General features: G+C 36.8%; 1 protein-coding gene across 1 annotated transcript; it reads right to left on the bottom strand.

Moving 5' to 3' along the window:
• Window positions 1–23,420: 23,420 nt before the first annotated feature.
• On the bottom strand, window positions 23,421–25,222 carry LOC113760052. The gene is made up of 2 exons (XM_027302626.1): window positions 24,592–25,222; window positions 23,421–23,434 (listed from the first exon to the last, which is right to left on the bottom strand). Exons 1-2 carry the CDS (start codon window positions 25,220–25,222, stop codon window positions 23,421–23,423), a joined length of 645 nt encoding a protein of 214 aa, XP_027158427.1.
• Between the last annotated feature and the right edge of the window lie 729 nt (window positions 25,223–25,951).

Here is a 25,951-nt window from a genome sequence, read left to right as displayed (position 1 = left end):
TAAGCATAGAAGTTCCATTCATCCAAGGATTTCAACTTAATTTACAACCCAAAAGTGTAACATAAGATTTCATTACCAAATCTCCAAAGTATATTTCATCTACAAAAGTACACATACATGAAGATTATATACACTAGTTCATGCTTACTTGCTCTGGCCTTCACTCCTGTAAGGAAAACAAAACTAAAGAAATGAGTTAAAAGCCCAGTGAGGCTCCGAAGCAAGCAATCAGGTAGATGAAACATGGGAGTATCACATTTAACAATTTACACACTTTGCACAGTAATAAGCAGTCATTCAAGAAGCAAACATTCATTCATTGGAAGGATACGTGCTCACTTGGAGCCATTCATTCATTCAATCATCACTCTCCGACCATTTCTCCCTTATACCTCCGAGATATGAAAATACCTTTGAAAATAAAAACTCCTTCAGTGATCATTTCATTCATTGCATTGCATTCACTGGCCAATTCTCCACCAGATTTCGTGGTCATACTCGAGTATACCAAAACACTGTCCTAGGGTTACCAGCCGTCCGACCGAGTCCGCTTCTGGCTCGAGTCAATTGGCAACGAAGGGCAAGGGCCCAGTTCAGCCAAAAGCTTACATTCATGCACAAGTAACATTCAATCATTAGATCATTGAAAATTCACATTCGTTTAGGTCGAGTGCAATAAAGTACACATTTGCCATTTAACAATCATTGAAAAGCGTTTAACATTCAAGCAAACATTCACAATATTCCACATATTCATTTGGAACACAATATGCAAGGAACACTCACGTTTTTTTAAAGTAGAGCAATGCTAAAAGTTCGATCCCGGATTGTGCTCGTTTCCCCTGTCAAACCCTAAAAGTAACCAAGACAAGGTGTCATAGTTCGACCATTCAAAACTTAGGTTAATGAAGTGCTCACTTGAGACTTAATTATGAGCTATACACCTATCTAAGTTTGGCCTCTCAAAACACAAAGTTCAAAGATAAATTTGAAACCCAATCAAAGAATATCCAAGTGCATTCTAGGGCTTTGGTTCAAGTGAGTTATTAGTGTAAAATGAAAAGCACTTAGACTCACAAGATGTAAGAAACCAAAAGAGAAAAATTGGATATTTATAACTTATGAAGCTTAGCAAAACATACGTAAGATATACGCACGACTTTTAGAAGAAGACAACCAATCTCGAGTCTAAAGTTGGGCAAACGAAACTAGAGAGCATGATAGAAGGAACCATTGCTTTTCCTCTTACTTTACACATAATTTTTGCTAAAATTTCAGCTCATATGTCACTACCAAGGTGGAATCAAGCAAATGCAAGTAACCTAAGTCCACACCAACCCAAAATCACCCTTCTAACATCACTTATAACACAAGAAAGAAAGTAACAAAAATTTTAGCAGCACTTCCCCTTATTTTCTTAACTTTTCCATCCAAACTCAACACTTATATTCATAGCAATTCAACTTCAATCACAATCACAAGTTATAGGCTATAAAGTACACTTGTTTAAGGCCACAAAACCATCCAAATTAGCCAATTATCTAGCTCAAAATCAAATACAATAAAGCTGGAAATTTGTAACCCTAAGCTGAAATTTTTTATAATCAAGCCAAAATAACATATAAAAGTTATAAAATTCACATGGCAAAGCTACTAAATCATAGCCAAGTCCAAATCATCATATCAAAGCTGAAATTTCTCACTCAAAACTGAAATTTTTCAACCACCACACAAACCATGAAATTTTCCATGAAAACTACAAAATCAAGCCTTCAATTCACTCATATGCAAGTTATAAAAGAAAAGATGATTTCTTGATGTAGTTACCTTGAAACCCTATGAAAAAATGGAAACCAAGAGCTTCTTTCTCCCAAATCCCTCCACCAAAGTCCTTAATCTTTCCTAAAGGTTACCTTTTATGGAATAGTTTGCAAGATTAAGGTGAAAACTCAAGGATTCAAGCCAGATTGGAAGTTGGAAGTTGAAAATTTTCCTCTCTTTTCTCTCTCAAAGTGGCCGGCCAAAGGACGAGAAAAATGAAGGATTTTTGGGTCAAATTTTGTTTTATTAAAGGCTAAGAATGGTTGTAGTCAAAGTCAAAGTTCCAAGGCTTTGGTGACAAATGGCCTTCCAAGGTTACTCCTCGTCTCTTTGTCTTCCAAATGCTAAAATATCTAGGCAACATCTAATTATCCCTTAATACCTTATTAAATAATATCCCTTTACACAAAACTCCTCTTAATCTTTAAAAATTTATCACACACACCTCGCTAGTGGGTCCTACTTCCATAATGTACTACGAGCTTATCATGCACTAACTTATACAAGAAAAATGGTTTAAAAACTTGACTCACTTATAATGATATTTAGGAAATTAAGGCAACCAAATAAGCAAGTAAAGTAAAATTAAAAGGAAATATAAATTAAATTTCCTAAAATAGGGGAAAATTTAAAATAATTTTCGGGTTTTCACACTCTCTCCCTCTTAAGAAAATTTCGTTCTCAAAATTTTTACCTTCCATTGCCTCAGGCGACTCTGGAGCCTGTTGCTTGTCTATGGCGTATAACCGCGTTGGAACTCTTGATCTGTTCCCTCCTTCATTAGCTTGTTTAGGGTTAGTTTTATCCCCTTGTTGAGCATTATTCCCTCATTGCTACTTTTTCTGGCAATTGCTAATTTGATGGTCGGTACTCCCGTAAATTAAACATTTTCGTCCCTTCCTCCAACAATCATCCTCAGTGTGATTTTTCTTCCCACAGTGTCCACAAGCCAAGCGAGGAGCCACTTTTTGGCCTTCTCGAGGAATTCCCTCTTGTTGCCCTTTTTCTACCTGACTTCTTCTTGTAGAACTTTCTTCTAGTGTTCCTAATGTCCATGGTGGATAAGATGAAGGTGCGCTTGTTTTGCTTTGGGAGGCGTTGTATTTTCTCTAGATTCCTCATGTGTACTGTTAGGTGCACTCCTCTTGCGTGAGTGGAAAACTTTTACCTGTCCCTTTGCATTCTCAATCCTTTGAATTTTCTTAAGAATTTCCGTAAAAGTATTAATTTGAATCGCCGCTAAAGCTTCTTGGATTTTCAAATTCAATTCTTGCATAAATCGTCTCACTCTTCTCTGCTCCGTAACCACCAATTCAGGAGCAAATTTGGACAATTTAGTGAATTGTATTTCATATTCAGCCACACTCAGGGTTCCCTGGCATAACCTAATAAAATCATCCTCTCTCTTCTCTTGGACCAAAGGTGGGAGGTATTTCTCATTAAACTCCTTTATAAAGTTTACCCAAGTCCATGCAGTCTGTTCTCTCCCACTTTGCCCTAATAACATTCCACCATTTCGGGCTGGTCTTTCAAATTGAAATACAGCAAAGTTCACCTGTGTTTTCCTCCGTGAAATTCAAAGCTACAAAGATATTAATTATCGCCTCTAACCAATGCTCAGCTGTCTCTGGATTAGACCCTCCAAGGAATTTTGATGGAGAAAACTTTTGAAAACGCTCTAGGGCTCTATCCTCGCCTATCTCAGGATTCCTAGGTTGATTCACTGGAGTTTGGTCTTGTTGCTCTACCAATCGCGCTAAGATATTGGTCATTTGTTGTATCGCCGTCGCCACTTGATCCCTTGCTTCGACCTTCGGTCCACGATTTGGCTCGGCCACTGCTTTTCTTTCATTCCTTGGTTCCTCCGGTTGCCTAACCCCACGGCCACGACTAGCCCCACGTTCACGACTACGTCTTCCCTCCATACCCTTCTCTCTCTCTTTTTTTTTTTTTGTCAAAATAGGCTATATAGTACATAAACAAAATAAATCAATTAAAGCGTCAAGATAAAGACATTTTCAAATCACAAAACCGAAGATAAGGAATCAAGCGTAGTATAGTTATAGCACATCAAGTTCATACCTCAAGTCACAAAGATAATGTACATATCAAGCTAATCAAAACCAAATACATAAGACAAAAGCAAGTACCATACACATTATCATTGACATGTCACGGGTAAAATACATTTGGTGGCAATACAGTGACAAAACAAGAAAGGAAACAACATGTCGTTCTCGAAATTCTAATCTTTACTCGCAAAACTCAAGTCTGCAACCTCCAATTTACTCATGGTTATTGTCAAAGCCATACCCAAAAGATACTACGACTACTCACCCCCATAGTAGCCTTTCCATTCTTAATCGGAGCGGTCATTTTCTGCTCGCCAAAAGAATATATACAAGATTAGAATCCAAACCCTTTTCTCCAAAACTTCTATACCTAATCCAAAACTCTCAATCTGGGCAAGATAGGAATCAAAACCAAATCCCTACTTTTACATCGAGGGGTAGGTATCAAGGAAGCATAGGCAAGGATAGTTAATCAAGAACCAAATTAAAAGGAGATAGGTCTGCAGTGCTAGTTTCTCCAATATGCATAACAATCTAACCACCAGCCATAGAAACCCTAACCAACCAGTTACTGGATTAGTCTCTTATAGCATTCATCGATCCATTCTCCTCAATCAATTCAATTCCTAGGTCACATATTAAAATCTTCCATGCATTAACCTTTTCCATTCACATCTACCTCAAGGGCAATTGTGATGTTGACTCTCATCTAAATGCCTTCAACTCTTGAGTACTCGAGTACAAGAATCCAAAATAAGATAATTCACAACTCGATCTAGCCGGTCCCAAGAGTAAATCACCTATATTAGAGATTCCTACTTGACGTACATATCTATATTCTTCAAATATCGTGATAGAGGTTTTACGTCTATAACATTCATGATTCACAACTTATGCTCAAGAAGAGTACTTAGTCCTTTACACTTATTCACGTAATTGAGACCATAACACCATTTGTTCCAATCTCACCCCATGCAAAGACCACATGAAGTGGCTCTGATACCACCTGTGACGACTCCAACTCCCCCTAGAGCAAACCCAAGGGTTTGGAGGACCGCCTGCCCAACTCTCGCCAAGACTCACTCACTTATATTCTTGAAATAGTCTTTCACACCTCTAGATAAGCATAGAAGTTCCATTCATCCAAGAATTTCAACTTAATTTACAACCCAAAAGTGTAACATAGGATTTCATTACCAAATCTCCAAAATACATTTCATCTACAAAAGTACATGTACTAGAAGATTATATACACTAGTTCATGCTTACTTGCTCCGGCCTCCACTCCTGTAAGAAAAATAAAACTAAAAGAATGAGCTAAAAATCCAATGAGGTTTTGAAGCAAGCATGGAAGTACCACATTTAACAATTTACACACTTTGCACAGTAATAAGAAGTCATTCAAGAAGCAAACATTCATTCATTGGAAGAATACGTGCTCACTTGGAGCCATTCATTCATTCAATCATCCAGTCTCTGACTATTTCCCCCTTATACCTCTGAGATATGAAAATACCTTTGAAAATAAAAACTCCTTCAGTGATCATTTCATTCATTACATTGCATTCACTGGCCAGTTCTCCACCAAATTTCGTGATCATACTCGAATATACCAAAACACTATCCCAGAGTTACCGGCCACTCGACCTAGTTCGTTTCTGGCTCGAGTCGACTAACAACGATGGGCAAGGGTCCAGTTTAACCAAAGGTTTACATTCCATGAAAACTACCAAAATCAAGCCTTAAATCCACTCATAAAAGAAAAGGTGGTTTGTTGATGTAGTTACCTTGAAACTGTGACGCCCCCACTTCTCCCTAAGGCGAACCAAAGGGTAAACGCGGGACGCCTGCCCAACTCTCACCAGGACTTAAGGCATTTTCTGTTCAAACTTAACGTAATACTACTCAACAACACCAGATAAAGTAAGAAAGCGCGAAAAAGTTCAAACTTAATATTACATAACAATTATCCAATCCTTATTTCGGATTTCCAAAAGTACATCGAAATCCAAAATGTACTACATCCAAATACATCAAATATCCAAATCATACATTAGGTTCCCAAAAGTACAACCAATAAGAGGTCTAGTCCAAAATACCTTAGAAAGTCTAATACAAAAGTACATCAAAAGGGAGTTCCTTTGAGTCTCATTCCAAGCCCATTCCTGTTAAGAAAAACAAATCTACAGGGTGAGCAAAACGCTCATGAGGTCAAGAACACACATGCAAGCACATAGTCCAAGTAATAAGCCCAAATAACAGGTCAATTGGTAAAGTGCAAGTAATTAACAATTTCAATAAAATGTAAACAAAAACAATTCAAGAATATGGTAGCTCTCAGGAGCTAAATTCCACTTGCTTTGCCAAGGTCAATCGTATACCGTCCCGCGATGACTCTCCGTCAACTGGGTCGGTATTTCAAATCCGTAGATCTTCACTTACTTCTCATGTCCGTCCACCATACATACCGCTCCGGGCCTGCAAGACATTTATAAGGCGATACTCCACGAGTATGCCAAGCAAAATCTCTCCAATAGATCAAACTTATCATGTGAATCTCATGGCTCACCGAGGTTCCCGACCAAACCCGTGCCGGCTCGAGTCCCAAGGTCGGCCTATGAGTTTGGGCGATCCCCATGTACATGTGTGTGTAGAGGAGATTCACTCCAGCGACGTATGCAGCCATAGCATAGTATTTCATGTCATTCAAGCATTTGAAACATAAGTTATTATTTTCAAATGAGAACGAGTGCGATAAAGGATACACTCGACTCCATTTTCAAAATCTGAAAGCATTGATAACAGGTAAGCATGTATCAAGTTCACAGGAGTTTAAGTAAACATGCACTTGACACTCACCAAGTAGCAAGAAGAAATATCACCCAAGGCTCAAGCGTTCACCGTGGAATCCTCTTGAAGGTCCTCATGCGAGTCTAGGCAATTAATAAGGATCTATCACTCATAAACCCTAATAAATGATAAGATCGCACTAGTGCACATTCCAAGAAAATTTCGTGAAAACGAACCCCAATTACTCGTAAATCGAGGTTTAGAGACGGGGTTTCAAAACACAAGAGCAATCAAGTTTCCGTCTTTGAAATCAAATATAAAACGTCCAAGTGATATCGAGGGAAAAAAGGAGAATTCGAAAAACTCCATTTCCCTTAAATTTTGAAAATTTCAGTTTTGATACGAATTTTTGAAAAATTGTATCTCACTCTTTACAAGTCTAAAATTGGAAAACTTGGTAACGTTGGAATCCTCTTTGAAAGTACTAAAAGTTCTTAGAAGCCATTTTTTCATGATTATAAATGGAAATAATTCAAAAATGGGCTCAAAGTCACTATTGTAGGGTACTTAGGATTGTGTCGGGGTTAGTTTTCGCTAACTTTGGAAATTCGAAAGAATTCACAAATTACCAACCAGCCTTTGAAATTTGTAATTCAGTTAGAGTTGCAAATAAGGTTTAGAATAGAACAAGCGGATCAAAAATCGGAGTTTTGAGCACCGAGATACGATAGCTCAAAAATTTGGTGAAAAATCGAAACTGTTAAGCCAATTTTTCCAGATTTAAGTTCCAGACTTTGGGACTTTAGTTAGGTCTCGAAACGGACTCGGAACGGCACCAAATTTGGTATGAATATACTACCATATAAGGTCCACTCCTTCACCAAATTTCATAGAAAAATATGTACGGAAATCGGTTAACGAGATCGTTGAAATCACAAGAAATTCTAAGACTAATCTGCCTTTGAACTTCCGTTTTGCTATTTCCAAACATTTGGTCAAAAAACATCTCAAACATGGTCCATTCCAGTACGTAATGTCTAAAATATGTCCAAGGTACATTTGATAGGTGATTTACACTAAGAAGGTTTGGATAACAAGTCCCAAATCATTGTTAGTTTCAAATCTGTCCAAATGCATGGTATTCCTTCACAAGACCAGATTCAAATTTTGATCATAAATCACTCAATTCAACTCCGAATTGAGCAAAGTTAGTGGCGTTGGAAAATAGACTCATAAGGCTATATTTTCTCAGAAGAAACTATTTTCAAAATCTGTCCATAACTAGCTCGTTCGTGAGCATCAAGTTACAGCTCATGTGCTGCCTTCCAGGAAGCAACGAAACAGGACAGCGAATTTCAAATGAATGGTTTGGCTTGCTCAAGTGGAAACAGTACATGCATTTTATACCAACAGAAAGCTGGGAATGTCTAGTTTCCAGTGCCATAAACGGTACTTAGTTCCGACATCGGAGTGATGAGTTATAGCCAAAACAAGATGACTGCCTGAGCAGTGACGGGAACCAATTCCAGATTTCTATGCTTCCGAAATTCCAACATTTGGGTGACCAAATCAAGTTATTTTTCAATGAAACTTTTTACACACTCAATATAACATGTAAACAACATAAACAAGCCATTAGAACCTCAAAATTTCGTACCAAAGTGCTCGAACAAAGCAGGGACAAAATGGTCACTTTTGGTCATTGCACCATCCTTGAGTTTCTATCAATAACCCAACATTAATCCACTAGTTTAAGCACTAAATAAACATTATTACCATCAAAACACCAAAAATCAGTCCATATATCCAAGGTAGGAGTTCATAGAGCCCACACAACCATTTTTTCATCATAAACAAGCTACCCATGTGCATGCATGAGCTTAAATATGTAAGATAACTTCCATAAATCAAGTTTCCAAGGTTTGATCATCACTTACTTGGTTTGATTTTTCAAAGCAGAATTTTCGGTCCTCTCTTGTCCAAGAAAAACCATGGAAAGTAGCTCCTTTTCTTAGCTAGATAAACTCTCCAAGTAATAAGCCAAGTGTGGATGAAATTTGATGTGAATTGAATGAAGATTGATGAAGATTTTGTGAAGAAATTTGGAGAACTTTGGTGTTGTTTTGCAAGCTCAATGGCCGGCTGTCTTAGGGGAAAAAGAAAGAGTTACACGGCTGTTTGAGGTGATAAAGTGGAGAGTTTTGATCTGGTGTGATGCTCCCATGAAAAGCCTAAGAATGTGTGGCCCAAAATGCTCCAAAAGTCAACTAAGGAGAGTGCGCGTACGCGCGCGTTTCGTGCTCGTTTCCTCTCGAGTTTGTTTCACTTGTGTACTAAACCTCTAATATACTTCCATTCATACTATTATTATCCAATCTTAATTGTCCCAAAATAAGGGTCTAAAGTCCCTCAATTAAATCGCGCGTGTGAAAATGCGTGGTTCCAATTTATGCGCGATAGAGTGAAACCTCCAAGAAATTCTTATAACGATAGTACTACTAACTATCACTTGAGTACTTAAACATAAAAATACCTAATTTGAAGACCATTATATAAGTATCCCAATTTTCAAGCTTATTGTACCCTCAAATCGGTTATTGTCTCCAAATGCGCGTTCACTATTCTCACTTAACGAGTTTTCAAAAAATTAAATTTTGAAACAAGTCACATTAAAAATATAATTAAACTATAGACCCATGTAATTAGATCCAAAGAGCTTAGAAAATAATATTCGGAGTAAATGACCAAGTAAATAATTAAATAAACTAGAAATAGGAATTTAAAATGAGAAAATTTGTGAGTCCTCACCTGAGTCGAGTATTAATTCCTCAATTAACCTTTCTTAATCTACCATTGATCATTCTTAACTCTCCAATATTAATACACTCCCGATTCAAGTATAGCCTCGAAAAAAGTGCACTCGTTGTTCCGAATTATACGAATTTTTGAAAAGTGAATTTTTTCCAACACAACACTTTAAAAGTATAAAAGAGGCATCGTTCCATATAAATGGATTTTAAATGATCGCAATGAATAATTCGGAGAAAATGAGTAAATAAATATTTAAATAAACTAGTAATATTCGATAAAATAAGAAAATTTTCGGGTTCTCACATCCTCCCCTCCTTAAAAGAATTTCGTCCCCGAAATTCACATCCAGGGTAATATCATTCCCTTAATGGTTTAGTCTACCAGATAAATCACTAACTTATGTTCTCCAACTCATACTTCACAATCTCGATTCATCCAATTAGCAATCAAACCTTGATTTCTTTCTAATAGGCACTTTAACTTCCAAGTCATATGGCAACTTAATCGGCTTCATGTCTGCCTCGTATAGGTAATGTCTTCACTTCCTTAATACAAATCCATAACCACTAACTCCAAATCATGAGTTGGTTACTTTCTCCCAGGAGATTTTTAACTTTCAAAAGCATATACAATCACCTTATCATGTATTATTAATATACATTCTAAACCATCATTCGAACTACCGGTATAAATCACAAAATTACCTCCTCCGCTCGATAGAGCAAACACAAATGTATCGGTTAAACACTTTTCACTTTTAAAAATTCTTCCTCACATTTGGAATCCTTAAATAACTTGCCAAGTCTTGCATTCTTAGAAAAATCTTTGATCAAACCAAAAGTAATATTCGACCACCTCGAAGAACTCCAACTTTCATTAGGATTCTCTAGTCGTTTCCTCTTAAGCAACTTCCACTATAGCTGAGTCAATAACAATTCCTTCCTTAGATATTGTATGACCTAGAAAGGCTATTTCTTTCAATCGAACTCACATTCATTGAACTTAATGGGAGTTGGTGCTTTCTCGAGGTTCGTAAAATTATCATCAAGTGTCTTTCATGATTTTCTCAAACCTTAGAATATACCGACATATCATCGATAATTGCCACCATAGATTAATCCAATTATGATTTAAAACCCCGATGCATTCAGGTCATAATTGCCGCTAGTGCATTGGTCAACCCAACTAGCGTAATTGAAAGTTCAAAGTGTCCTAATCTTGAATTGGAAGTGATCCCAGTCACATCAATTCCTAGGATTCCCAATTGGTAATAGCTCTAATTTAATTTAAACTTGAATAATATCACGGCTCCTTGCAATTGATCAAAATCCTCAACCATGTGAGACAATGGAGTATTGTTCTTAATGGTCACATCGTTCAGGTCTCGATAATCTATATATAGTCTCACGTTTCCATTCCAAATATGATATTCGATCTCTCAATCGTTGGGCTCACTAAATCTATTAGACGTTTCCTTTCTCTAACCCAAGTCTCACAACCTTAATATATCAAATTGGCAATCAAACATTGGGTCCCACTTCAATACTAAGTTCTCAATTTGGTCCAAATCTCTGGTTATCTCCAAGACCTCAAGTTTGCCTATGCTCTCAAGTACAATCTCGATCACGTCTACTATCGTTCATATCTTATTATCAATCTAAAGGTGTAGCGAAAAATACGACCATACATATAAGCCATAAAATCAACTAAAAGCAAGGTACCTCTCCGTAAGTCATAGAAAATCGTAATAGTTGTATCAAGTCGGGATAGATTTATCAAATCATTTCGAAAGGGGAAGGGAAATAACAAGATTATCGTAAAACGTACCAGGTTGCCAAGATACAAAATAACAAAAGACTTTCCCTTATACAAAAGATTAAATCTCCAAAAGTGTCAGGCTAGTTTAGGGTAAAGCTACAACCTTTATTTCTCGAGTGGAGTTATCTTACCCCACTCGAAAACTCCTAGCACCTGGACCCCTTTTTGGCACTCAATTACTTTGTGACGAATCTAGCTGGCCGCTGAGTATTTCCTCTTTTTAGATGCACTGAGGCAATTCGAAATCTTATGCTCGATACTACCGTACCTCAGACATTTTCCTTGCTTTATCCAGCACTTGTCTTCAGTGTGGTTAATCTTGCCACAGTATCCACAATTTGCATGAGAAGTAACGGCTTGACTAGTTTAAGAATTTTCCTTGTATTTCTTCTCCAGTTCCACATTCTTACGTAGCAATTCAGTTTTCTCTGCATATTCTTGTTTCCACCGTCCTTCCCAGTAGTCAGCCAGTTTCTTTTGAAATTCTACCTCATTTCAAAGAATGTTCATCTCTTTACGCATTTCTTCCAAAGTTGTCATCTTACCAATTGACTTTAGTCAAATGCTAACCTGTCAGACAAATCAAAAAATCAAAATGTGTAGCTATTTATAATGGAAACTCGAGCCATATTACTCTTGCATTCTTTCGCTTATGGGTTATTCCGGCATATAAATCTTAACTATTCTCTGCTTAATACGGCCAAGTCCTTAGGTTTTCACGAAGTTACTATCATCATTTACAGACACAGTAAGATACGGGGCCTTATTCCTTAATATGAAGGTTCCATATCTTAGTTCACTTTCCAATACTTGTCTATAAAGTTGTTCGAGAAGAAATCATAATCTCTTGCTCGCACTAGTGCCTTATTGTATCCTTTCAAATCAATCTTCTATTTCGAGGTTAGGTCCTCTGTGAAATTTAGATAGGCGAACTTCAAGAATCATTTCATTTTCACACCTCTCTTGATTCTTAGATTAGCTTATTAGTCTAGAGTTTTAGTACTCAACCAATCGTGCTGGAACATCAGTCATATGGGCAATAACAGTAACTACGTGATTGTTTTTCTTCATTTCTAGGGTTTCGGTTCGGTCTAGCAGTCGCTCTATAATCATCCTCTTGAGTTTGGGGTTACTTAACCCCTTGCCCTCTATCCCTTTTCATTTGTTTGGCCACTCATGGATTTAACATTCATAAAGGCATGTCATAAAATAAATGCACATAAACGAAGTTTGAAAAGCGACACTTTAATCATGCCAGACAAATACAGGAATAAAAGGGGAAGACACCGAAATAATCGCAAATGTGTACAACCCAATCATAAATTTGAAATCATGAAGTAATAAAATCAAGTGTCTCATGAGTAACATTCAATTGTTTCACAAGGTAGTAAACATAATCAAGAAAAACACGAAATGCAATGGTTTTCGAGTAAGCATCACCCCGACCACTATAACAAAACCATTAAAGTGAACTACGTCACTAGCTTAGGGATTGGTGGAGCCAAAAGTCTCTACTGTCTCGTAGGATCATTTTCAATTCCAACATTAGGGGTTTTAATCTCATGTCCCTTATCGAGTACCTTGTCATTCTTCACTTATTCAACCGAGGTAACGCACCCAGTCATCGACTTATCCATTCGATCTTTAATTTCGAGCATTACCCTAGCAAATCGGTTGTTAGCCTTTTAAAGTTTCTCACAATGTACCTTTGTTTTCCCCGCTCCTCAAGTACCCCAGTTTCTGCTTCAGGAATTCTAGTAATCTAGGCATCCATAATTGCCCTCGATTCTCGATTATTCTTTCGAACTACTCTAATTTTCTCGGATAGCCACTTCCGATGATCGACCACTATTAACACCCCATCATTTGGGTGCGAGCATGTCCTTTGAAATCACGTGAAGTCCTAGTTCGGTGAATTGGACTATCTCTCCAATACTCCCTTAGGTCTTCCTCAATAATGGACCACCGTAATGCGTCCCCGAGACAATTTAATATCACCCTTGCCTTCCATAACTTACACTTAAAAGTAAAAGCTCATGTAAGTCCAGATATATTCAATAAACTAGATTTGATTATTTCATACTATCCCACGTATATATTACACAAGATTAAGACTCCTTGTCATCCACTAATTCAAACCTAGGTTCAAATTTTCATTCCTACAAGCAGTCACTTAACTTTCAATCCAATTCCACAGCCGGCATCCTAAACTTTTAAGCATAGGATACACTACAGAGATCTGAAGCCTAAACTCTGATACCAACTGTGACGCCCCCACTTCTCCCTAAAGCGAACCAAAGGGTATCCGCGAGACGCCTGCCCAACTCTCGCCAGGACTCAAGGCAATTTCCTTTCAAACTTAACGTAATACTATTCAACAACACCAAATAAAGTAAGAAAGTGCGAAAAACTTCAAACTTAACATTATATAACAATTATCCAATCCTTGTTTCGGATTTTCAAAAGCACATCAAAATCCAAAATGTACTACATCCAAATACATCAAATATCCAAATCATATATTAGATTTCCAAAAGTACAATCAATAAGAGGTCTAGTCCAAAATACCTTAGAAACCCTAATACAAAAGTACATCAAAAGGGAGTTTCTTCGAGTCTCATTCCAAGCCTATTCCTGTTGAGGAAAACAAATCTACAGGGTGAGCAAAACGCTCGTGAGGCCAAGAACACACATGCAAGCACATAGTCCAAGTAACAAGCCCAAATAACAGGTCAATTGGTAAAGTGCAAGTAATTAACAATTTCAATAAAATGAAAAAAGAAACAATTCAAGAATATGATAGCTCTCAAGAGCTAAGTTTCACTTGCTTTGCCAAGGTCAATCGTATACTGTCCCGCGATGACTCTCCGTCAACCGGGTCGGTATTTCAAATCCGTAGATCTCCACTTATTTCTCATGTCCGTCCACCTTACATACCGCTCCAGGCCTGCAAGACATTTATAAGGCGATACTCCACGAGTATGCCAAGCAAGATCTCTCCAATAGATCAAACTTATCATGTAAATCTCATGGCTCACCGAGGTTCCCGACCAAACCCATGCCGGCTCGAGTCCCAAGGTCGGCTTATGAGTTTGGGCGATCCCCATGTACATGTGTGTGTCGAGAAGATTCACTCCAGCGACGTATGCAGCCATAGCATAGTATTTCATGTCATTCAAGCATTTGATATATTCAAACATTTGAAACATGAGTTATTATTTTCAAATGAGAACGAGTGCGATAAAGTACACACTCGACTCCATTTTCAAAATCTCAAAGCATTGATAACAGGTAAGCATGTATCAAGTTCACAAGAGTTCAAGTAAACATGCACTTGACACTCACCAAGTAACAAGAAGAAATATCACCCAAGGCTCAAGCGTTCACCGTGGAATCCTCTTGAAGGTCCTCGTACGAGCCTGGGTAATTAATAAGGATCTATCACTCATAAACCCTAATAAATGAAAAGATCGCACTAGTGCACATTCTAAGAAAATTTCGTGAAAACGAACCCCAATCACTCGTAAATCGAGGTTCAGAGACGGGGTTTCAAAACACAAGAGCAATCGAGTTTTCGTCTTTGAAATCAAGTATAAAACGTCCAAGTGATATCGAGGGAAAAAAGGAGAATTCGAAAAACTTCATTTCCCTTAAGTTTTGAAAATTTCAGTTTTGATACGAATTTTTGAAAAATCGTATCTCACTCTTTACAAGTCCAAAATTGAAAACTTGGTAACGTTAGAATCCTCTTTGAAAGTACTAAAAGTTCTTAGAAGACACTTTTCCATGATTATAAATGGAAATAATTCAAAAATGGGCTCAAAGTCACTGTTTTAGGGTACTTAGGATTGTGTTGGGGTTAGTTTTCGCTAACTTTGGAAATTCGGTAGAATTCACAAATTGCCAACCAACTTCTGAAATTTGTAACTCAGTTAGAGTTCAAGTAAGGTTTAGAACAGAACAAGCGGATCAAGAATCGGAGTTTTGAGCACCGAGATACGATAGTTCAAAGTTGGTGAAAAATCGAAACTGTTAAGCCAATTTTTCTAGATTTAAGTTTCAAACTTTGGGATTTTAGTTAGGTCTCGAAACGGATTCGGAACGGCACCAAATTTGGTATGAATATATTACCATATAAGAGCCACTCCTTTGCCAAATTTCATAGAAAAATATGTACGGAAATCGTTTAACGAGACCGTTGAAATCATAAGAAATTCTAAGGCTAAGCTGCCTTTGAACTTCCGTTTTGCCGTTTCCAAACATTTGGTCAAGAAACATCTCAAACATGAAAACGTTGACAAGATGTACTATTGATAGGTGATTTACACTAAGAAGTTTTGGATAACAAGTCCCAAATCATTGTTAGTTTCAAATCTGTCCAAATGCATGGTATTCCTTCACAAGACCAGATTCAAATTTTGATCATAAATCACTCAATTCAACTCATAATTGAGCATGGTTAATGGCGTTGGAAAATAGACTCATAAGTCTATATTTTCTCAGAAGAAACAATTTTCAAAATCTGTCCATAACTAGCTCGTTCGTGAGCATCAAGTTAGCTCATGTGCTGCCTTCCAGGAAGCAACGAAACAGGACAACGAATTTCAAATGAATGGTTTGGCTTGCTCAAATGGAACCAGGACATGTATTTTATACCAACGGAAATCTGGGAATGTCTAGTTTCCAGTGCCGTAAACAGCACTCTGTTCCGACATCGGAGCGATGAGTTATAGCCAAAACAAGATGACTGCCTGGGCAGTGACGGGAACCAATTCCAGATTTCTAAGCTTCCGAAATTCCAACATTTGGGTGACCAAATCAAGTTATTTTTCAATGAAACTTTTTACACACTCAATATAACATGTAAACAATATAAACAAGCCATTAGAACCTCAAAATTTCGCACCAAAGTGCTCGAACAAAGCAGGGCAAAATGGTCACTTTTGGTCATTGCACCATCCTTGAGTTTCTATCAACAACCCAACATTAATCCACTAGTTTAAGCACTAAATAAACATTATTACCATCAAAACACCAAAAATCAGTCCATATATCCAAGGTGGGAGTTCATAGAGCCCACACAACCATTTTTTCATCATAAACAAGCTACCCATGTGCATGCATGAGCTTAAATGTATAAGATAACTTCCATAAATCAAGTTTCCAAGGTTTGATCATCACTTACTTGGTTTGATTTTTCAAAGCAGAATTTTCGGTCCTCTCTTGTCCAAGAAATACCGTGGAAAGTAGCTCCTTTTCTTAGCTAGATAAACTCTCCAAGTAATAAGCCAAGTGTGGATGAAATTTGATGTGAATTGAATGAAGATTGATGAAGATTGATGAAGATTTTGTGAAGAAATTTGGAGAACTTTGGTGTTGTTTTGCAAACTCAATGGCCGGCTGTCTTAGGGGAAAAAGAAAGAGTTGCACGGCTGTTTGGGGTGATAAAGTGGAGAGTTTTGATCTGGTGTGATGCTCCCATGAAAAGCCTAAGAATGTGTGGCTCAAAATGCTCCAAAAGTCAACTAAGGAGAGTGCGCGTACGCGCGCGTTTCGTGCTCGTTTGCTCTCGGGTTTGTTTCACTTGTGCACTAAACCTCTAATGTACTTCCATTCATACTATTATTATTCAATCTTAATTGTCCCAAAATAAGGGTCTAAAGTCCCTCAATTAAATCGCGCGTGTGAAAACGCGTGGTTCCAATTTAAGCGCGATAGAGTGAAACCTCCAAGAAATTCTTATAACGATAGTACTACTAACTATCACTTGAGTACTTAAACATAAAAATACATAATTTGAAGACCATTATATAAGTATCCCAATTTTCAAGCTTATTGTACCCTCAAATCGGTTACTGTCTCCAAATGCGCGTTCATTATTCTCTCACTTAACGAGTTTTCAAAAAATTAAATTTTGAAACAAGTCACATTAAAAATATAATTAAACAACAGACCCATGTAATTAGGTCCAAAGAGGTTAGAAAATAATATTCAGAGTAAATGACCAAGTAAATAATTAAATAAGCTAGAAATAGGAATTTAAAATAAGAAAATTTGTGAGTTCTCACCTGAATCGAGTATTAATTTCTCAATTAACCTTTCTTAATCTACCATTGATCATTCTTAACTCTCCAATATTAATATACTCCCAATTCAAGTATAGTCTCGATAAACGTGTACTCGTTCCGAACTAAACGAATTTTTGAAAAGTGAATTTTTTTCCAACACAACGCTTTAAAAGTATAAAAGAGGCATCGTTCCATATAAAAGGATTTTAAATGATCGCAATGAATAATTCGGAGAAAATGAGTAAATAAATATTTAAATAAACTGGTAATATTCGATAAAATAAAAAAAAATTTCGGGTTCTCACAGAAACCCTATGAAGAAATGGAAACCAAGAGCTTCTTTCTCCCAAATCCCTCCACCGAAGTCCTTAATCCTTCCTAAAGGTCACCTTTTATGGAGTAGTTTGCAAGATTAAGGTGAAAACTCAAGGATTCAAGCAAGATTGGAAGTTGGAAGTTGAAGTTTTTCCTCTCTTTTCTCTCTCATGGTGGCCGGCCAAAGAACGAGAAAAATGAAGGATTTTTGGGTCAAATTTTGTTTTATTAAAGGCTAAGAATGGTTGTAGTCAAAGTCAAAGCTCCAAGGCTTGGTGACAAATGGCCTTCCAAGATTAATCCTCATCTCTTTGTCTTCCAAATGATAAAATATCTAGCCAACCTTTAATTATCCCTTAATACCTTATAAAATAATATCCCTTTACACAAAACTCCTCTTAATCTTTAAAAATTTATCGCACACACCTCACTAGTGGGTCCTATTTCCATAATGCACTACGAACTTATCATGCACTAAATTATACAAGAAAAATGGTTTAAAAAACTTGACTCACTTATAAAGATATCTAGGAAATTAAGGCAACCAAATTAGCAAGTAAAGTAAAATTAAAAGGAAATATAAATTAATTTTTCAAAAATAGGAAAAAATTTAAAATAATTTTTGGGTTCTCACATAGTCCATCCATGAAACCCTATTAAGGAAATGAAAAGAAGAAATAAACAGATGGTTGAACTAAAAGGAAAATGACAAAAAATTGCACTTCCATATGAAATTGCACATGGAAATTAAAAGGATAAAAATTAAGGAGAGCTCATACCAACACAAGAAGGAAAAAAAGAAGGCAAAACCTGAATGAATGAAGACGTTAAAGTGAGAGTCTGATGTGAAGAAGAGGCGTGCAAATTTAGGTGAAAGGCAAGGAAAAAATCTTCTTGAAAATTAGGATAGATTAGGTCTGATTCAAAGGTAAAGATGAGATGAAAGTACACCGACCAAAGTGATCAATGAATCCCTGCAAACGCCTAGAGTTGATTGTAGCAATAAAATCACTTCGAGTATTTGAGAGATCAAATAGACAAATTTGCATAGTCGATGGTAATAATAAAACACCTAGAGTATTTTATGGGTTAAACCTACAGGGACGAGTTAATTTTTCTTACTTTAATTATTGTGAAAAATAACAAAGTTTAAACTTAAAGGGATTGTAGTTTCTAACTAAGAAGTAAAATCACATATGACATCAAAAAATAGTATATTATTTTATATTTTTCACATAATACATTATCCAAATTATGTTTATCATCAAAAAATAAAATTGGAATTAATTACCCAATTAATTTCTTAACATGCCAAGAACATATCACGCAAAGATACTTTAGATTATCTCTCAATACATCTAAATTATACCTAATTAGATCTCACGTCTCTCTCAAGATCATAAGTATTCAATTAAACCTTTTGAGATCTTAGGTGATATAATCACATCATACAAATCCAAATCTATTCTTGTGATTAGACTATGTATGTTTTACCTATCTAGCACACGATTGTAAATCCCTTCTCAGTTCAATAAACCCTAAGAGCATGTTTGTGGTGTTCAATCACACATATGCAATTAAATCAAAATAAGTAAAGCACGACAAAAGTTAAGAAATTAACTTGAATAAATAATCAAATATCTTTCACAAAACCCTAATCCTAGAATGGAATTAGTTCAACATATTCTTAATTAAAACTAACAATACAAGAAACAACAACAACAACAATAATGGAGAATAAAGTAAAAACAAAAAAAACTTCTCAGTTGTCCGATTTCAATCCCAGTGTTGGTTACTCCTTGATTCTTCCCCTTCTTCTTGATCTCTCAAGAAAAATATGTAAACAGGATGAACTAAAGTTTAGCCTAGTGTTTTCTAACCTAAAAATGACCTAGAATATTCCTATTTATAGTCTCTTAAATTTGTATCCCAAATATGGTAGGAATAGGTCTTCAAAAGTTACCAAAAATCAAGTTTGATTTGGTTTCTCGATGAAATTTGACCCAACACTAGCCCTAAGTCTAGCCCTTGACTTGTTTCGATGCTCAAGAATCATTAGAATCTGAAAAAGTACGGTGTGAAGTCCTTTTCAGCATTCGGCGCCAAACATGGGAATCGTGGGCGGATCTAAAAGGGTCTATGCGTGGATCATCTTTAAAGCCAAATTACACTATGAAGGAATCTGAATCAGCTTTTGCACAAACCATGAAAGTTTTAGCCCTTTGAATTAGCTTTCCAGTCCGCAAGAATCATGTCATTTGGAGGTCTGAATGATATACCAAAATACTAAGAACTAATCAATAGAGCATCGCAGCGAAATTATACTTCAGTAATTTGGATTTTTGGCTATGAAAACATGAGAATTGAACTTTGATGTCTTTACAAGCATTGTAGGTCATTCTCTTAGTTTGAAAATGAATGAAGAATCATCTTAATCAGATTTTGGTAGTTCAAACTATCACCGAAATACTGAAATATATCGTTCATGCCAAACCCCTACCGCTTCACTTCTTCTTCTTCCATTGTTTCTTCGTGCCACATTTTTGGTCCATTTTTCTCCAATTGAGCTCTTCATCTATTAAAACAATAAAGAACAAACATAAGTAGTTTTCATTCAAAATAAAGTTCAAATAATATCATTAATTAGCAATTTATGCATATAAATACGCTACATTTTACACCCTATCAAATTCCCCCACACTTCATCCATACTTATACTCAAGCACAAGAACAAAACCCATTACTACATACAATAGCTATATTCAAGACTATTATTACTAAAGCAATAATTTCAAACAAGTGTCAAGAGTCAATGGTGAAATCAAAGAGACACTTCTCCGACTAGCTTTCAATACTATCAACCATTTCAACTATGGTTAACCAAACTAAAAGTATAAAATATTTAACAAGAGTTTTCCTGCAAATGGCTCAACCGTTAACCAAAATCTCAATTGTATAACCACACGGATCCACAAGCTATTATTATAATCCACTTATTTTTCCTTTTTTCTTTATTCTTCTTTTTCTTTTTTTAAATTCCCCCACACTTAAACTTTTTCGCATTTTAACAAGGGTAATATACTTAATTCTTAGCCGTTCAAGTTTTTTAACGCGAACTCTAACATCTCCTAAATGAACGAGTCTGGTTACTCAACTTTCATTGCATAAGAACCACATACTCATGGCTATCATCACTTTTTGATAAAAAGTCGATATTTACTCAATGAAGACCCTCAGTTATTAGGTAATGATAACTACCGGAGTATAGTTCAATGTAAAAGCATAAGCATATTTGTCAATAATTTCCTGCAAGTATACAGGGCTAATCGTAATAATAAATCATCTAGAGTATTCCAGGGGTCGAACACAAGGGACGAATTAATTTTCTTCTTTAATTACCGTGATAAAGTAGATTTAAGGAGTGGAGAAATTAGAAAATAATTTTTACGTAATGTAATTAAAGATCAAGGTAATGAAAAGGGAGAAAATCAATGAGTACGAGCCTAGGATATCAGGTTTTAATCCAAAATCTTGAATTGATTCTTCCCATTATTTTCTCACCAAACTATGAACGCAACACACGGATCTATTTTAGATCACCTCTCGATGCATCTAAAGTGTGTTTAACTAAATCTATGCCTTTCTCGACGGTCATAAGAGTTTAATTAGATCCACTAAGGTTCTTAGTGATATAGGTTTGTTACCCATGTCCTAACCTACTCTCGTGATTAGTCTATATACGTTTATTTATCTAGTGCATGGCTGTATCTCCTTTCTCAATTTGACACCAACCCAAAAATCATGCTCATGGTGATCAAGCATAAGCATGCATCAAGAATAAGATAAATAAATCATAGCATAAGATAAGAATTTTAATAGAAAGAATCAATCAATATTCCTTCATATGAACGCTAACCCTAGAAAGAATTTTAGTACGGTCATGGAGAAATAAAGCATGAATTCAAGAAATAATACAAAGGAGTAAAGTTGGGATAGAAGAACTTCTCAGTGCTTGTCGCCAATTTCCTCCTTTGCGCTCTCGATTCTCCTCCGTTAGCCTTGATCTCTCAAGAACGAGCTGTGAAAAGATGTTAAAATGTGTTGCCCTAGCCAAAAACTAATGTTTTTCTCCCTTAAAACGACCAAAAAAGACGCTATTTATAGTTATTACATGTTGCCTTCGAATCCTCTGCGAAATAGGTTTCTCATTGAAGACGAAACACGTGCGCGCGATGTGACAGCCCCACTTTCCCCTAGAGCGAACCAAAGGAGTTAGCGAACTGCCTGCCCAACTCTCGCCAGGACTACTAAGACAGTTATATACAATCTAAAACGTTCCGGAAGATATTAGCGGGCTTAAACGATTCAAAAATCGCGAAACGAAAACGGAAAAATCGGAACCGCACATGAATAGTGCCGGCCACGTCACAATCCGACCGGAATCTGGCCGGATTTTCAGCCGAATTCTTGGCCGGATTGGAGGCAGAGGCTGAAGTCCCACGGATTCAAAATTCATGACAAATCCGGCCAAGAACTGGCCGGATTTGCTGCCGGATTCCCCTGCATCCTTTCCCGCCAAAAATTTTTCTTTCGTCGTTCGAAATCTGAACCTATACAAAACCTATACAAGTGCAATAAACTTTATATAACCCTAGAAAAGAACATTTCCAAACCAAAATAACACCGGAACATGCCTAAACATCGTTATATACATATGGTTGTAAATTTACAACAAAAAGGGGAATGTTGGATCAAGATACATTTAAAGTTTTTCCAACCATTGAGGAGCTTTACAAAAGAATATATTAAACTACCTCAACTCGTGCTTCAAAATCACAGTTCCAAAATAGTTCCCTATAAGGAAAACAAATTCAACGATGTGAGTTTTCGCCCAATAAGGTATCATCACTTACATTCAAGGATCACATATACACAACTACATTCATCAAGTGAGCAAAACAAACATAACACAACATTAGAAAGTAAAAGAATACGGACGGCTCTCAAGAGCCCTTTTCCATTTTGCCACACTTGATTTCACCTCATTGACTCTCCGTCAATGTAGAAAAGTAATCATAACCGTAGACTCCAATTTACTCCGATTCCCGTCCACCGCACATACCACTACCGGGCCCGAACACCAAGTAAAGCAGTAATGGTAATACTCGAGTATACCGGAATCAAGGGTCTCATACCCAAAGATTCCTCAAAACAGTCCCCATGGCTTGTCAATCTTTCTCGACCAAGTCCTTACTGGCTCGAGTCAATTGACTTCCAATGAGGTTGAACTCAGAGTTAACAGTAAGGATCGTTGGATACACGTCCAAACGACATCAGTTCAAGTATAATCAAGAGAATTTCAAGTGCCACAGTGAATGATCAAATAAGCCTTAGAGTACGAGAGTGATAAAGTACACTCTCGTCTCATCAAGCATAAATAGTAATCACACCAATCCAATCATAGATTTCAAGTACAATAAAGCCATACGTAACAATTATGTGAGTAATACACTCACACTTCAAACAAAGAAGTTTTCACAAATTTCCACCCGTTGCATGCCTCGGATCGCCGGCATGCCCTATAACAATCACGAAAATGCAATGAGACTCGAACACGAGTAAAAAAAACCGATCAATAAGCGACTAATGCAAGGTCAAGTAAAACTTGAAAAGGAATACGAAACACTTGGTGTCAAAGGTTTGGACCACCCTAAAGTGACTCATATCACTCAAGGCAACCTAATTCCAAGGAATCACAAAGATTGAAAGATTGGACAGCATAACCCCTAAAATTTCAGATTTTCCATCCTACAAAGAATCATTTATATTCACCCAACGCAACCACAATTACAATTATAAGTCATAAGTCATTCAATACACCTTAGCAGGGTTACAATGCCCTTCAATCAAAGCCAAATCAAGAGTTCCACAACAACCCTAGAAAAGCCACAAATTGAAACCCTAAATCTGAAATTTCCGCACAAAGCTGAAATTTTTCGCAAATAACTACAATTAACACACCAAAACTCCACTTTAGATCATATCAAGCCATCATCCATGGCCCACCATCAATTATCATATAAAATCAGAAAAATCATGAATAAAATAAAAAATTCATTAATCTCTACTAAAAGTCATGAAATCTTCCACAAAATCACTTCTTTTACTATCACAAGTCACTAATTTAACATTATCAAGATCAAAGGAAGAATTTCTTAGCAACTCACCTTGTAAACTCAAGAAAAGAAACAACTTAGCACCTCCTCTTTCCAAATCACTCCACCACCTACCTTAATCCTATCTTACAAATGATTTTTATAGAGAAATTTGGAGTTTTAACGGTTGGATCATAAGATTGGAGCAAGAAATGAAGACACAAGTTGAAGGCTTTCTTTCTTTTCCTCTCTCAAGAAGCTTGGCCAAATGGTTGAAGATGAAGAGGATTTTTGGTCAATTTTGGGGTTTTAGTAAAGTTGGTGAATAGTGGTCAAAGTGTAACCTTGAGTAAGAGGGTGACACATGTCACCTTTTGGGTTCAAAGCTATTCTTTTGTCTCTTCAACACTAATCCATCTAGGTAACCTCTAATTACCTCTTAACACCTAGTAAATTAATCCCTGTATACAAAACTTAACCTAATTAGCCGAATTTATCACACTTATCTTACTAGCGGGTCCCATGCTCGGTATACACTCCTAATTTCTCATGAACTAACTTATACTAGAAAAATAATTTAAAAACTATATTTACTCTTAAAAATTGTTTAGAAAATTTTTCTAATAAGGAAAATAGAGAAAATGCGTGCAAATAAATAAAATAAAGCCTAGAAAATAAGAAAATTTTCGGGTTCTCGCACTCTCTCCCCCTTAAAAGAATTTCGTTCTCGAAATTGCTCACCTGAGTTACTAAATAGGTTAGGGTATCTCTTTTGCATCTTCTCTTCCTCCTCCCAAGTTGCCTCTTCTACCCCGTGATTTTTCCATAAGATCTTCACCAGAGGAATTTGTTTATTTCTCAGCTCCTTAGCTTTTCGGTCAAGTAGTTGTACCGGCTTCTCCTCGTAGGTGAGTGCTTCATCTATTTCAATCTCCTCAGGTTGCAGAATGTGAGTTAGGTCGGAGTAATACTTTTTGAGTATCGAGACATGAAAGACGTCGTGAATCCTAGACAAGCTTGACGGTAACTCGAGTCGGTACGCCACTTTTCCAACTCTTTGGAGAATTTTGAAGGGTCCGATGAATTTTGGTTGAAGTTTCTTTTCTCTACCCGTCGTGACACTTCTTAATGGTGTAATCTTGATAAAGACGCGATCTTCAACTTCATATTCCAAATCTTTCCGTCGGTTGTCCGCGTAACTCTTTTGTCGGCTCTGCGCTGTTTGGAGTTTTTGACGTATCAACTTGACCTTTTCTTGTGCATCCTCCATCCAAGGGAGGATTGCTGGATCCAGAATCCTCTTGTCTCCTACTTCATCCCAATAGATTGGTGATCGGCACTTCCTTCCGTAAAGCGCTTCGTATGGTGCCATTTGGATTAACGAGTGGTAACTATTATTGTAGGCAAACTCCACTAATATCATATGTTGGCCCCAACTACCCCCGAAATCTAAAATGCAAGTCCGTAATATGTTTTTGAGGGTTTGAATGGTTCGCTCCGACTGTCCATCCATCTGGGGATAATAAGTGGTACTAAGATTGAGTTTGGTCCCTAGGGTTTCTTGAAATTTCTACCAAAATCTAGACACAAAACGAGGATCTCTATCTGAAACAATACTCACAGGAACTCTGTGTAGTTTTACAATCTCATCCATATACAACCATGCAAATTTATCCATCGAATACTTCATATTTACCGGCAAGAAATAGGCCGATTTGGTTAACCGATCCACGATCACCCACATGGCATCATGTCCTTTTTGCGTCCTTGGCAACCCGGAGACAAAGTCCATGGTAATGTTTTCCCACTTTCATTCAAATATCTCGAGGGGTTGTAGTAATCTAGATGGTTTTTGATACTCAGCCTTAATTTGTTGACAAACAAGACAAGTCTGGATGTATCGGGCAATTTTCTTCTTTATATTGTCCCACCAATACACCCTTTTTAAGTCCTGGTACAGTTTGTTATTTCTTGGATGAATTGTATACTTTGACCGATGGGCCCTCCCAAGATTTCATTCTTCAATTCTTCCTTGTTGGGCACCACTATCCGATTTCGGTATTTCAAAACTCTCTCAGGACCCCAATTGAAATCAGATGAT

This window comes from Coffea eugenioides, chromosome 2 (assembly GCF_003713205.1).
Source record: "Coffea eugenioides isolate CCC68of chromosome 2, Ceug_1.0, whole genome shotgun sequence".
NCBI lineage: Eukaryota > Viridiplantae > Streptophyta > Magnoliopsida > Gentianales > Rubiaceae > Coffea > Coffea eugenioides.
Note: the sequence above shows the minus strand (reverse complement) of the source record. Positions and strands in the feature narration are given on the sequence as shown.

Coding starts and splice junctions, on each gene's coding strand:
- LOC113760052 (XM_027302626.1), bottom strand. CDS start 25,222: ATGGCACCATACGAAGCGCTTTACGGAAGGAAGTGCCGATCACCAATC.